We start from the raw sequence: 14,382 nt of genomic DNA, 5'->3' as shown, positions 1-14,382 counted from the left end.
GGTAAAATTTCAGCAGGAGTGCTCTGTAAAATCTGGATAACATTTGCAGCCACTTCAGAAGTTAGGTAGCGTTTCCTCACCGTTCTCACCGGGGCCTCCTGATGGCTAAAACTGGTGATGTTAAAATACACACAGTAGTGGTCAGACACAGCCAGGTCAACAACAGAGGACACACCAGTGGACAGGCCATAGGTTATGACCAGGTCCAGGGTGTGTCCTCTGTTGTGAGTTGGCTGTGTGACGTACTGTTTAAAATCCATGCAGGTTAAAAGGTTTAAAAATTCTCTGGACATTGGAACCGAGGTATTATCAACATGTAAATTAAAATCACCAGTTATTAAAATTCTGTTNGGACAGGCCATAGGTTATGACCAGGTCCAGGGTGTGTCCTCTGTTGTGAGTTGGCTGTGTGACGTACTGTTTAAAATCCATGCAGGTTAAAAGGTTTAAAAATTCTCTGGACATTGGAACCGAGGTATTATCAACATGTAAATTAAAATCACCAGTTATTAAAATTCTGTTATAGGTGGTGTGTATGATTGTTAATAGTTCTGAAAAATCAGTGATAAAAGAGGTGGAATGGTGGGGTGGTCTGTAAACTGTGACACAAAGAATAGGAGGGCTGCCAAAAACAAAGGCATGATACTCAAATGATGAGTAGCTGTTAAAAGAAACTTAAGTAGAGTGCAGTGAATTTTTAGTGACTGAAGCAGTTCCGCCTCCTTTTTTACCCCCCCTAGTAGAAAATAAAAAATTAAAATTTGGTGGGCAGGCCTCGGTGAGAACAACAGGTGCGTCAGTGCCAAGCCATGTCTCTGTTAAAAGAATACTGTCCAACTTGTTATCTAAAATCAGGTCATTTATGATAAAAGTTTAAAAGAGAGCGCACGTTCAGCACGGCCAGGTTAATGTCTGTGCCGAACGTGCGCTCATCATCACAATGTGGTGAGTGTGGAGCAGGTGTGAGGGGAACTTGTTTTTGGGGTTGCTATTGGTCCATGGTAAAGTTGTTCTGTTAAATCTGTTTGAAATTCTGACTGGGATGGATGTGGATGTGGGAGTGGGTTGGGGATGAACCAAAGAGGAAAGCAGGGGGGTGTGTCCTTCCAATGTACGTCAGTCACATGGGGCACACTGAACAGCTTGCTGAATGTTAGCCGCTAACATGCGGCTGCCCAGCCTGCTCGGGTGAAGCCCGTCAGCCCTGAAAAAAGAGGACCGGTTCCAAAATAAGTTAAAATTGTCGATAAAAGTGAAACCATAGGTGCTACAGGCAGCCTGGACCCATGAATTGAGGGACAGTAGCTGACTGAAGCGTTCTGCCCCGCGGGACAGTGTTGGCAGGGGACCGCTGATAAAGACCGACTTACCACAGTTTTTTAAAAGGTTAAAAAGAGCAACAACACACGATGGGGATTGGGTGACTCACATGAGGCAGGTGGACGGTCCATGCTGCGTGACCGGTGGGGCAGGTGCGGCGGCGACTCGGTGGTCCCGGCCCCGGCCCCGGCAGGAGCAGCGCCATCCCGGCTGTGGGAGAGGAGTCCCCCGGAGCGTCTCCGTACAGCCTCCTTTAGGAGCCTCCGACGCGCCGCGGAAGCCGATGTCCGGGATGGGAGTCGATGGTCGGGTCCTGCAGCCGCGGCACTCTGGTCCACAGGTGCCAGCGAGGAAGACACGGATCCATCCGTGCAGGGCGCTGCAGGTGTACCACCGGCCGGCAGAGAGGGAGCCACAGCACCGTTAGACGCCGAGGCCGACTCCTCCAAGCGGGGAGCGGCTGGAACAGCACCGGTCGGCGGGGAAGGAGCGGCAGCGTCTGCAGTGCCAGCGTCTGGATCTCCGTCTGATGCCAGGGCGCTGTAGCGGTTTGACAGGCTGAGGCGCGGCGGTGAGGTAGCACAGCCAGGGCCTCTTTTACCCCTGCCGACCACCTCCACCCAAGGCCACCGGCGACTCGGTGTTGAGCTGGAGGACGGTGGAGGCCAAGCGCTGGGATCCCAGTGCACCGTGTCCTGGAGGGCCGCCGTGAGTGAGGCGATCTGGAGCGACTGTTCATGAGCCACCTCCTGGAGGGCGGTCAGCATGGAGGATTTGATGTTTAGCTCACCAGAGAGCCGGCGAATGTCCTCTTTCAGGTCAGAAATCTTTTTGTCTGCTTTTACAAGCTGGGGGTCGACATCGGCGTGCATAGATGTAGCCATATATAGGCTATGCTGGCGGAAGTTTTCCCACCTGTCAAGCAGGCCGTGTCTGGCTGTTAAAACCCCTAATGCTTGGACATCCAGTGATTAAAATAACGTCCGATTAAATGAGGTAAATAAAAACAAAAATAAAAACAACTGATGTCCAAGCAGATAGCTTAAAAGTCACTCCAAAACTAAAATAAATCAGTTTAAAATCGCGGGTTAGGGAGAGCACAGACAGGCAGCTACAGACGCCGACACATACGCAAAGGAATCCCTCCAGTTTTCCCTCCAAAACAGCGTCTCTTCCCTCCAAAACAGTGAAAGTCTGAGTAGGGCAGCAGTCATCCCACTGCTTTCTGGGTTTAGGAATGAGTCCTAAACCCAGAAATGAGGTAGTGTTTTTGCAATTCCGGTTCCCTTGTGTCGAAGTCAGTGTTTTTTTTTAAGGGTGTTCGGTCAGATGTCTGAAATAAGGTCTGTTGTAAACACAAGCTTAAAGAGAAACTCCAATATTGTTGAACCTGGATCCTATTTCCCCATGTTTTTGTGTCTCTATGTATACCTGTATGCATCAAAATGTATAATTTTCAGCCGCTGCCGCGGTCGGAGGTATAAATGTTCAGATGTATTGTCTGTGTGTTTTTACATCTATTGTTGCTTTTAATTTGCAGCTATACTTTTAATGAAGCTGACATTGCTTTTAATTTGCAGCTATACTTTTAATGAAGCTGACATGTCATGACAGTCAAGCACCCCCTGAAATTCCCTGATCGCTTCAATGACGTCATCAAAGCGAAAAAGCGAGTCTGTTGATTTCTGCCACATTGACGAGCGATTGCAACTGAGCGATGAAGCGATATCAAAGGGGCGAACCGAGCGACAGCGATATAAATAAAAAGTCCGGTGTGAAGACACCTTAATGACCGTTGCTATGTAGCCCAGCGTTGCTAGGGACGCTGCCCTGACAAGGAGATTCAGCCGTTGCCGGCAGTTTTTTTTCATGTACATGTCATACAAAAATTATTATAAATTTCAATAGAATAAACTTGCCTGATTAACTGAAAACAATTATACAATAAAGAAAAAAATAATAGCCTATCGAAAATATAAGTCAAGTCAAGTAAACTGATCATCTGAAAAAAGCCCATTTTACTGCGCTGAGACTCACAGCGAGCAACTGACAGTGAAGTGTCCCAAAACGCGTGTGACAGATCATTTGTTATAATACTTGCAGCTTTATATCAAAGAAAAAATGTGTCTCATGAAATTGTTATATTTTTAATGTAAACTGTAAATGTATGTCTATTTAGTTTAGAGTGATTCCAGCATATGGTAGTCTGAGTAGACTGTTAGCATTGTGACTGAAAATATTTCCCCATAATTTACATGGAGTATTAGATTTTTAAAAGGTATCAAACTATTTGAATGCATTGCAGAGTAGAGAGTTTCACCCTCCTGGTCACAGGCTGAGATGGATTAAAATGAGGTGTGTTAATTCAGCACCGTGGACAGCTCCACGGATTTATCATTAAACAGCGACCTGCTCCTTTGGGTCATTCAGTTTTAATTATTAATTAATAGCGTTAATAGGGTACGGGCGGATTAAAACCAGCGGACTTCTGTGTTATACTTTCCCAAACTATAGGCTTTATTGTGTGTAGAACCACTTTCTACAGGCAGCGGATGGCTTAACTCGTCAATAATGCGCTGAGAAAAATGTTTGAAGTCCACAAAAAGTAATTTATTACAAAAAAAGGTCAACAAAACAGGTTAATTTTCTGTCAAACATCTTTTTAAAGATGTGCACTCCACAGACAGAAAACACTGCACGGAGCAAGGTTTTTGAGCGCGCTCGGCTTTCAGTTAGCTATAACTGACAGGACTGCAAATATAACAAAAACACTTAAGATGTCATACTTTAAAACAAACTCTCAACTGGCCGGATCAACGAGACTCTCCACTTAGGCTTGTGGCGCTGGTCTGACCCGGCCGTATGCAGTGGAGGTTCCAGCGCTGGAACACCAAGCGGCTCACAGCGTGACAGATGCCCGCACACACAAAGCTGGAAAGCGGGAGGACACTCCTAATTCCCCGGTCCTTAACTAACCTCCACCCTACCCCCAGAACTTCACCACCTACGCTGGCTGTCTTCGTCCCCCCTCCCGGCCGTGAATGCAATAAAGGTGGCTTCGTCGGGCACTTTACAGCAGCTCCGCTTCCCAGAGCCAAACTGTCGCTCGCTCGGATCTCCTTTCTCAGTTCGTGCCCTGCAGTCAAGTCCAGCTGTGTATGATCAGTCCAGAGTCTCTGTCAGATCCACAGGTGAACGCATTGTCTTTGATTACTTGTCGCCATGGCAACCGGTCCGCTCAACCCCAGTTCATTAGCCTGCAATATGAATAAATATGCCCACATCGCGATATGCGCGATGTGGGCAGCCGGGTCCAGCCACAGCTGCTACTGCTGCCAAGTACTAATGGCTGCTAGCCCCGTCCGTTGGAAAGAGTTTGGGATATAGCTACCACTACTAGGAATGGGAGAGGGGGACTAAATCTTTTAAGATTTAAGGATGTCTGAAAAGCTGTTAACATAAACAGTCAAATTTGCAAAAGGGCAAAATGCGAAAAAAATGTAAACATACAGATGGAGGTTTGCAGCATTTAGGATCCAATTCAATAATAGGCTATATATTCACAATTAGGCTGTTGTAGCCTATATATTATCTTAGATAAATATTTTTAAACCACAGCCAGACATCGAGGGTGGTCAGTAGCTCTGATTTGTGAGGATAAAATAAAGATTAAAAAAAATCACACGTGTGTGTATATGCACGCGTACGTCTGCTGCGACTTGATTCATTTATTCATTCCACTCTTGCGAAGCACACACACACACACGCCTGCCTGCACGTGTAAACTATGGAGACAGACAGTTTGCCAAAGTAATTTGACGCGTTCAAGTGTTAATGATGTGTACATGCACTATGTGTGTGCGAGATTCACTCGCACACGCAAGTGTAGTGTATGTGTAGCGTTTGTAACGCGCTGTGCACGCGTACTGATGAGGGGTCAAACGTTTCACCCAACCACACTACAACGCGTCACTTGCGCCTACTTAGGACACATCAGATCTAATCAAACCGCGTGAGCGCACGCCTACATTTTACATAGGGTTACTATGGAGACACGAGTGTTACACACACGCCCGCTACATGACGCGCAGGCGTTGTGCGCTCCACTCACACGACATGCTCACACGTCTTATCAGTACGCGTGCACGGCGCGTTACAAACGCTACACATACACTACACCTGCGTGTCTACGCACGCACGTCCGATTAGCAGAGTTAGCATAGCGATGCTACATGTCACACGTCCATAACACGACGCGTTGTTGCTTCAACAGCTGACACTTTTGACCCCTGTGATACATGACGCGTCTACGCACGCACGTCTGATTAGCAGAGTTAGCATAGCGATGCTACATGTCACACGTCCATAACACGACGCGTTGTTGCTTCAACAGCTGACACTTTTGACCCCTGTGATTACATGATGTGTCTACGCACGCACGTCTAATAACCACACGTCTAGGCGTGTGCAGGCATTGCACGCGCATTGCTTGTGTAACAAGTACACGGTGAATGCACGCGCAGTGCACGCGAAGCAAGTACACGGTGATGGTTGCACACACAATTTACACGTATCAAGTACGCAGTGAATGCAGTGTGTGTGTGTTCGCTGATACGTTTGACCCCTCATAGTCGTGTGAGTGGAGCGCACAACGCCTGCGCGTCATGTAGCGGGCGTGTGTGTAACACTCATGTCTCCATAGTAACCCTATGTAAAATGTAGGCGTGCGCTCACGCAGTTTGATTAGATCTGATGTGTCCTAAGTAGGCGCAAGTGACGCGTTGTAGTGTGGTTGGGTGAAACGTTTGACCCCTCATACTCTGTTTGTGTGCGTGCGCGTGTGTGTGTGTGTGTGTGTGTGTGTGTGTGTGCGCGCGCGTGCGCATCGGGACGAAACTCCGCCGTGCGAGATGCAGAGAGCAGAGGAGAATTGTAGACACGTGACCATGTAGAGTCAAAAATGACATGCTGTCCTGTAAATAAGATAAAAAACATAAGGCTATTTAGTTTGTTTAATAAAAGGACAAGGTATAGACCTGTTCTATAGGAAAGGTAAGCTTAAATGACTTCTGTTGTGATCTGGCGCTATATAGAAAATAAAATTAAATAAGTTTTGAGAGAAACAGAGTAATAGACTTAGTAATTCTTGAAGCTTAAAGCATCTGAACATCTGCTCAGCTGGGGTTACATTTTGTTTGAAAGTTGCAAAGTGTACTAGTGTGTGTCTATAGTAGTATGACTGAGCGGAGTGACAGACCTGCTGGCCCCTAATAACATGACCTGTGTCTGCAGGGCCTGACATCTGTGGATACAGCACAAAGAAGGTTCATGTGATCTTCAACTACAAGGGCCAGAACCACCTCATCAAGAAAGACATCAAATGCAAGGTAGCTACTGCAGATCTTTGTAAACATGAATCTAAAGAGTCTTCTCAGGTTCTGCTCACTCTAAAAACCCTTAACCTCCTCTTCCAGGATGACGAGCTGACTCACCTGTACACACTGATCCTGAATCCAGACCAGACATACGAGGTGAGGATCAACAATGAGAAGGTGGAGTCAGGCTCCCTAGAGGACGACTGGGACATGCTGCCCTCCAAAAAGATCAAGGACCCAGAGGCCAAGAAACCAAGTGACTGGGACGACAGGGCCAAAATCGACGACCCCAATGACACCAAGCCTGGGGTAGGAGAGCAGGGCCCAGTTGTCAGTTGCTGAAGAGTTTGAAGCTTGTTTAAAATGACGTTATTAAACCAGCTTTAAAAAAACATAACAAAAAAATCGCCAGCACTGTAATCTGGATAACTCAGTTATCTTCGTATCAAGTGAGACCTGACAGGCACATGTTTCGTGTACTTACCCATTTGTAGTGCTAAATATTAATTCTCCAAGTGTTGGAATAATCACTCGCGCGCAAACCTGTCCACCCTGGGCTTTGGGTCCAAGCATGGAACGCGACGGGGGTTTACTGGAGATTTGCAAACACGGTGCACTACCGCCACCAACTGTTCGGGTGTGGTTTGTATTTTGACGGGACAGCAGCGGCCGCTGCACGACGCATTTGTTCGGTTTTGGTGTGAATACGTGTGCTGCCGCTAGGCTACGTGAACGCATCGCTTGCGGTGTAAATGACCACTATTGAGTAGCATTTTATGACAATAGAGCACCAGTGCGATGTGCAGATATCATTATTACATGAACTGGAGAGCTGTTAGTGTGTTTCCAGCTCACAGTGAATAAATCCTCACATTTAAAGGTGCAGTGGCAACAGTTTAACTTAATGCTAACTGCTAACACCTGACTGTTGACTGGAAGCTTAAAGTTCAGCAAAAACATCAACTCTAACCCTAACCCTGCTTCAAAATAAAAGCACCAGTGGTTCCACTTTGAATTATTTAATTATAACTACTTTTATAACAGTACTTTAATTAAGTTTATTATAACAGTATTGTATTAAACTTTATTGTGACAGTAGCCACTTTCTTTGCCCTTTATTATAACTGTAGTTCATTTAGTAATTTTGTATTTTAGTTGTTTAGAGGATTTTTTCAAAATATCAATATATATCGGGTATCACGATAAAACCTAAAAATATTGTTTTATTATTTTAAAGCCATATTGCCCAGCCCTACTAGAGACCAATGTATCCACTTGGAGCTAATGTCATTTTTCGTCCACACTGATGTGTAGCCATGCCAACATACTTGTTTTGGTGTGGTTTGTTGTTCTGCTAAAGTCTTCACAACCCTGTTTTATGATGTGCATCATATTGTAACATTGTGTTTTCACAGTTAGGACTTGAGTGATAACCGTAATTCTGCTGTCTTTCAGGACTGGGACAAACCAGAGACCATCCCTGACCCTGATGCCAAGAAGCCTGATGACTGGGACGAGGACATGGACGGAGAGTGGGAACCTCCCATGATCACCAACCCAGAATACAAGGTAAGACTTTTATAGCCGAGGACGTGGGCGGGAGCTTTTATAGACAAAATGATTGATCACCATTTGGAATCCTTTTAGTGGCATGTGGGAGAAAAAATGAATGGGTTAGAGTTGGGGGCATTGATAATATTCTGAAGGCATTACTTCTGTCATGGCATTAGTCTAATAACCAGTACCATCACTAATCCGAACCCCTTGTTTGTCTTTGCAGGGTGAGTGGAAACCCAAGCAGATCGACAACCCTGACTACAAAGGAGCCTGGGTCCACCCTGAGATAGACAACCCAGAGTACACTCATGACGCCATGATGTACAAGTTTGATAACATTGGAGTACTGGGCTTGGATCTGTGGCAGGTAATATTATAACTTACCCACTTACAGTTGTAGTTGTTAACTAACCAGGCCTAAGTATACATACAGACTTGTCTCATGCTGCGTGGTAAAATTTGATGATAAAGTTGAGTTGAAACAAGATCAGAAGAATAATCTGGGGGCGCCGGTGGCTTAGTGGTAGAGCAGGCGCCCCATGTACAAGGCTGTTGCCGCAGCGGCCCGGGTTCGACTCCAGCCTGTGGCCCTTTGCTGCATGTCACTCTCTCTCTCCCCCTTCACACTCATCTGTCCTATCAATTAAAGGCTTGAAAATGCCTGAAAAAATATCTTTAAAAAAAAAAAAAGAAGAAGAATCTGTTTTCTGGATTCTTTGTGTAACTCAGTGATGTTACTAGGTACATGTCCTGCATCCCGGATGCATTAAAATCTGAAAGGATAGAGTAAACTCACTATCAACACATCCGGGGGACACACCTTATTTTTTTTTAATTTTTTCATCGTCACTTTCACTGATAATGCTACATTGTGAAAAATAAATCTGATAGACACAGTGGCGATGCTTGACTTTACTCATTTTGTGCGTATTTCTTGTGTTACACAAACCGCTAAGAGTGATACTTGTGTTTTTGATGTTATTATCATACTGTCCATGATGTGTTTGTGTTTTTTTGTCCCTGTGGTCTGCACAGATCTGACACCCGCCTGCCCGGCCTCATCTCCGGCTCTCTGAGGCTCTGTGCGCTGGCACGGTGGTCTCTGGGGACCGCTGGTAGATGATGACCTTATATTTTTAGGTTCATAAAATGTTCCAGGATTTGCAGATGTGTAGGATATTACTACGGACCTTCCTGTAATCTTACATCGCAATGTCTGCTGTGACAGCAGATGCTGTATTCACTCATGTTGATAATGAGCTGATGATGTTTTGCCGTTCAGGGGAAGTGCCACGTTTTTTTTATCTGATGATGCTATATTGTCATAGTGTGACCAATACTGTATTTCCTCATATTGATGATGATCCAGTGATGCTTTACTGTCCAGGGGCTGCATTGTGTTAAAAACATTTTTTTTAACAGGCAGCCATCATTTTCCTACCAGCTGTGCATATATCTCACATGAGATGAGATTGCCTTTTATTCATAGTCTCAATGAGTAAAGGGAAAACATAAAAAGGGAAATTTTCATAAATTCATACAGTTTCTTATTTACATTTGCATGGATTGGGTGGGTGTTGGCCTCCGCCAAGGTTGTCCCTTGTCACTGATCCTGTTTGTGATTTTCATGGACAGGGTCTTGAGGCGCAGCTGGGGGGAGGAAGGGGACCTCAGAATTGCATCTCTGCTTTTTGCAGATGATGTGGTTCTGTTGGCTTCATCACACCGTGATCTTGCAGCTGAGTGTGAAGCGGTCGGGATGAGGGTCAGCAAATTTGAGGCCATGGTTCTCTGCCGGAAACCAGTGGATTGCCTTCTCCGGGTTGGGGGAGAGTTACTGCCACAAGTGAGGGAGTTCAAGTATCTCCGGGTCTTGTTCACGAGCGAGGGTAGAATGGAGCGTGCGATGGATTGACAGTTTGTTGCGACTTATGCAGTGATGCAAGCGCTGCTCCGGTCCGTCGTGGTGAAGAGGGAGCTGAGCCAGAAGGTGAAGCTTTCCATTTACTGGTCCATCTACGTCCCAACCCTCACCTATGGTCATGAGCTCTGGGTAGTGACCAAAAGAATGAGATTGTGGATACAAGTGGTGGAAATGAGTTTCCTCCGTGGGGTGGCTGGGCTCAGCCTTAGAGATAGGGTGAGGAGCTCGGACATCCAGAGGGAGCTCGGAGTAGAGCCGCTGCTTCTTCGTGTTGAAAGGGGTCAGTTGAGGTAGTTCGGGCATGTGATCAGGATGCCTCCTGGGCGCCTCCCGCTGAAGGTGTTCCGGGCATGTCCCACTGGTAGGAGGTCTCGGGGCAGACCCAGAACACGCTGGAGGGATTACATATCTCATCTGGCCTGGGATAGCCTTGGGGTCCCCCAGGAGGAGCTGGAAAGCGTTGCTGGGGACAGGGATGTCTGGGATGCTTTGCTCAGCCTGCTGCCTCCACGACCCGGCCTCGGATGGATGGATGGATGGATGGATTATCACATAACAATCATATCACATTTGATTTACTTGATAGTGGGTAGATGATATTGGTGCTCTCTTTACTCACCTCAAGATGTGACATTTGTATAATGTTCTGTAAATAGACTGTATATAAAATACATACAATACATATAGTCTATGGTTTGGTAAATAAAGTTGTCAGATTTGGGATTTTATTAGTTTAACTTAAAGACACATTTTCAGCATATATGCCTATAACCATAATTAGAACCATATAACATAAAACACACATTATTTTGAGGACCCACTCAGATGACCACCTGTTGGTCCCAGGGACTCAATACATTTAAAAAACCTATATAAATAATGCTAATGTGTTTCATGTTTGTTCAGGTCAAATCTGGCACCATCTTTGACAACTTCCTGATCTCTGATGATGTCAAAGAAGCAGAGGAGTTTGGGAAGGAAACCTGGGGAGCCACTAAGGTATGACTGTATTTAATTACTTTATGAAGAGTATACACTATACTGTGTATTCTAGACTGAACAAAACAATATTTTTGGTAACGATTCACCTATTGATCGTAATTAATTAGCTTAACTGCTTAGTTTTTTCAAATATCAAAAATAATGACAAATGCATATAAAACTGGAATTACCGCCTCATGGTTGCATGCCTCTGCAAACAAGTTTACTTCCATTTACAGTTTACATCCATATATGTGAAAACATGGATGCTTCACACACATCTTCACCGCGGCAGTACACAAGATCTATACAATCAGCACAATTTCAAGGTGGACACCCAAGATTACTGTCACCAACTCAGTATCTGAACAAATATCTCCCCTTCTGTTCCTGAGATACGACGTTGAATAATGGCCAGAGGTGTTTTTGCAGAACATTATGATACCACAGTGACCTCTTGACCCTTTACCTTTCAGATATAAATTGTCATCACTTCATCATTTTATCCTGTTAGACATTTGTGTTAAGTTTTGTCATAATTGGTGTATGAATTCTTGAGTTATGGCCCAAAACATGTTTTGTGAGGTTACAGCGACCTTTGACCACCAAGTTCTAATTAGTTCATTGCTGAGTTCAAGTGAACATTTGTGCCAAATTAGAAGAAATGTCCTTAGCGTGTTCTTGAGATGTCATATTCATGAGAATGAGACGGGTGGAAGGTCACAGTGATTTTGACTTTTGACCACGAAAATTTAATAAGTTTATTGTTGAGTCCAAATGGATGTTTGTGCCAAATCCAAAGAATCCTCCACAAGGTGTTCTTTAGATATTGCATTTGCAGGCATGGGAAGGATGGTAGTAGACAGCTGTACTTACAGACAACCCAAAAACATAATGCCTCTGGCCATGGCTATCGCTGATGCTGAGACATTATGTTTTCGGGTTGGGATTTCTTCAAAATTGGCACAAACATCCACTTGAACTCAATGATGAACTGATTAGATTTTGGTGGTCAAAGGTCAGGTTCACTGTGACCTTGCATCCATCTCATTCTTGTGAACACAATATCTCAAGACAGCCTTGGGGGAGTTTCCTTAAATTTAGCACAAATGTGCACTTTGACCTAAGAATGAATATTAGTATTAGAATTTGGTGGTCAAAGGTTTCTGCAACCTCGCAAAACATGTTTTGAGCCATGACTCAAGAATTGGCCACTAATTATGACAAAATTTCACACATATGTCTAAGAATAAAATTAAGTGATGACCTTTTTATATCGAAAAGGTCAAAGATTGTTCTGCAAAAACACTTTTCAGGCCGTTGTTCAATGGCATATCTCAGAAACAGAGATATGACTTCCTTGGTGGGGAAGATGTGTGTGAAGCATTCATGTTTTCACAGATATGGATATAAACTGTAAGTACAACTTGACTGGTTCGCAGAAGCATAACCATGAGGCATTAATTCTAGTTTCCGTGAATGTATTTAATCTAAATAAGGTTAGAATGCAGTCTGCAGTGTGAAAATATTTGAAACCGAGCGGCAGCATTCTACAGTGTGACATGAATCAAAAGTGTCTTGACATCAACATACCAGCAATTATTTTGAGATAACACATCAGGTAGTTCTCAGTGTTAACTTAAAAACTCCTTGTTAATCCTGATGAAGGCCTGAGAGCTAAACATCATCTGAATACATGTGAAATGCGTATGGAGCCAGAGTGTGCGACACTTGTTTCCTGCTTTAAACTCATAAACACAACACCTGTTCAAAACAACTTGTCTTGTTGCCCACCAGGGACCGGAGAAGAAAATGAAAGAGGAGCAGGAGGACATGGAGAGGAAACTGAGGGAAGAAGAGGAGAAGAGCAAGAAGAAGGACTCTGAAGGTGATGAGGAGGAGGACGAGGAGGATGAGGAAGATGGCGAGGAGGAGGACGAGGAGGCAGAGGGTGAACATGACGAGGAGGAGACAGATGAGGACATCGGGACAGAAGAGGATGATGATGAGGTCAAACAGAAGGACGAGTTGTAGAGGAAAGGAGCTGGTTGGCGGACTGCTGTGTGCGTCTCTCTGCAGGTTCAAACTAACAACAGAAAATGAGCGAAAGCCCTGTGAACTCTGGCCTTTCATACAGCAGCCTTTTATTCAGGTGTAGGGGTGGGGGAGGGGTGGAAGGTGGGGTCAGGTCAGATTTATTTTTTTTTGGTTTTTTTAGCCTTCAAATTGGAGAAGGGTTTACTTGTTCCTTCTTTCTGCGTGTCTGCTTTGGTTGAGAATGTTTTAATTTAATGTGGTTTACTGAGCAGTCCCATGGTGTGAGTGCATTCTGCAGTTATTCACAGAGCCAAGTCTTTTTTTTTTTATTGCCTTTGTTGGGATGTCCAGTTAAATCAAGGGTCTGTGATGTCTGGTTCATGCACTTTTATTTCTCCTATGTGATGTAGTACTGTTTTATTTTTAATTGACCCCGTTCTTAATTTATTCAATCATTACTTTGATTCCCTGTCAATGACCTGTGAGTTCCCAAAGCTGTGATTTTGGGCATACGTCCTTCCCCCAACTGTGTGAGTGTGAGAGAGAGTGTGTGAGAGAGTGATACTGCATTAGACAAACTGTGATTTTTGCAATCGCCATTTTCTCATAGTTCTGTATGAATGACTGTCCTGTGGGTACACACTGTTCAGTTTCAGTGAATAAATTGAAGCGTCTCTCTACAAGCTGCCAGCTGTTTTCAATGGTAATGGTCAGTCCCAAATCAGTGTGGTGGGAAGGAGATGTTGTTACTGGTGATAGAGTGGAGGCCAAAATAAACATAGTGTCCACCCTTGTTTTTAAAGGGATAGTTTGTTTTTTTAGTGGGGTTGTATGGGGGTACTTTTCTATAGTCAGTATATTACATACAGTAGATGTCAGTCTGCATACCCCCAGTATAGAGAAGCAGGCTGGAGACCGCCACAGAATCGAAGCAATGTACTGCTGTGAAGGGGTCAGCAGTAAAATGTATTTTAGCCAGAAAAGCCATTAATGGCTTTAGTTCCCCATCTACCCTTTCCTCAAAGCAGCCAGACTCCACTGACAAAACCAATAATTTTAGCACACTGAACACGGGAACTTCTGGTTTATTGCTATGTTATGTGTGTGTGTATGTATGTATATGTGTGTATATATATATATATAGATAGATAGATAGATAGATCTATAGATATATATCTATATCTATAT

At 44.4% G+C, this 14,382-nt stretch overlaps 1 protein-coding gene across 1 annotated transcript in view; it reads left to right on the top strand.

Moving 5' to 3' along the window:
- Positions 1 to 13,877, top strand: part of LOC126397137 (calreticulin-like) — a 23,398-nt gene extending 9,521 nt beyond the window's left edge. The window contains exons 4-9 of the mRNA XM_050055683.1: positions 6,613 to 6,707; positions 6,795 to 7,004; positions 8,151 to 8,264; positions 8,476 to 8,619; positions 11,083 to 11,175; positions 12,955 to 13,877. Of these exons, the coding sequence (XP_049911640.1) occupies positions 6,613 to 6,707; positions 6,795 to 7,004; positions 8,151 to 8,264; positions 8,476 to 8,619; positions 11,083 to 11,175; positions 12,955 to 13,191 (893 nt within the window). The 3' untranslated portion in view covers positions 13,192 to 13,877. The remainder of the gene's footprint in view (positions 1 to 6,612; positions 6,708 to 6,794; positions 7,005 to 8,150; positions 8,265 to 8,475; positions 8,620 to 11,082; positions 11,176 to 12,954) is intronic.
- Positions 13,878 to 14,382: the final 505 nt, after the last annotated feature.

The sequence above is a fragment of the Epinephelus moara genome, chromosome 10 (assembly GCF_006386435.1).
Source record: "Epinephelus moara isolate mb chromosome 10, YSFRI_EMoa_1.0, whole genome shotgun sequence".
Classification (NCBI taxonomy): domain Eukaryota; kingdom Metazoa; phylum Chordata; class Actinopteri; order Perciformes; family Serranidae; genus Epinephelus; species Epinephelus moara.
This window is presented reverse-complemented; position numbering and strand designations above follow the sequence as displayed.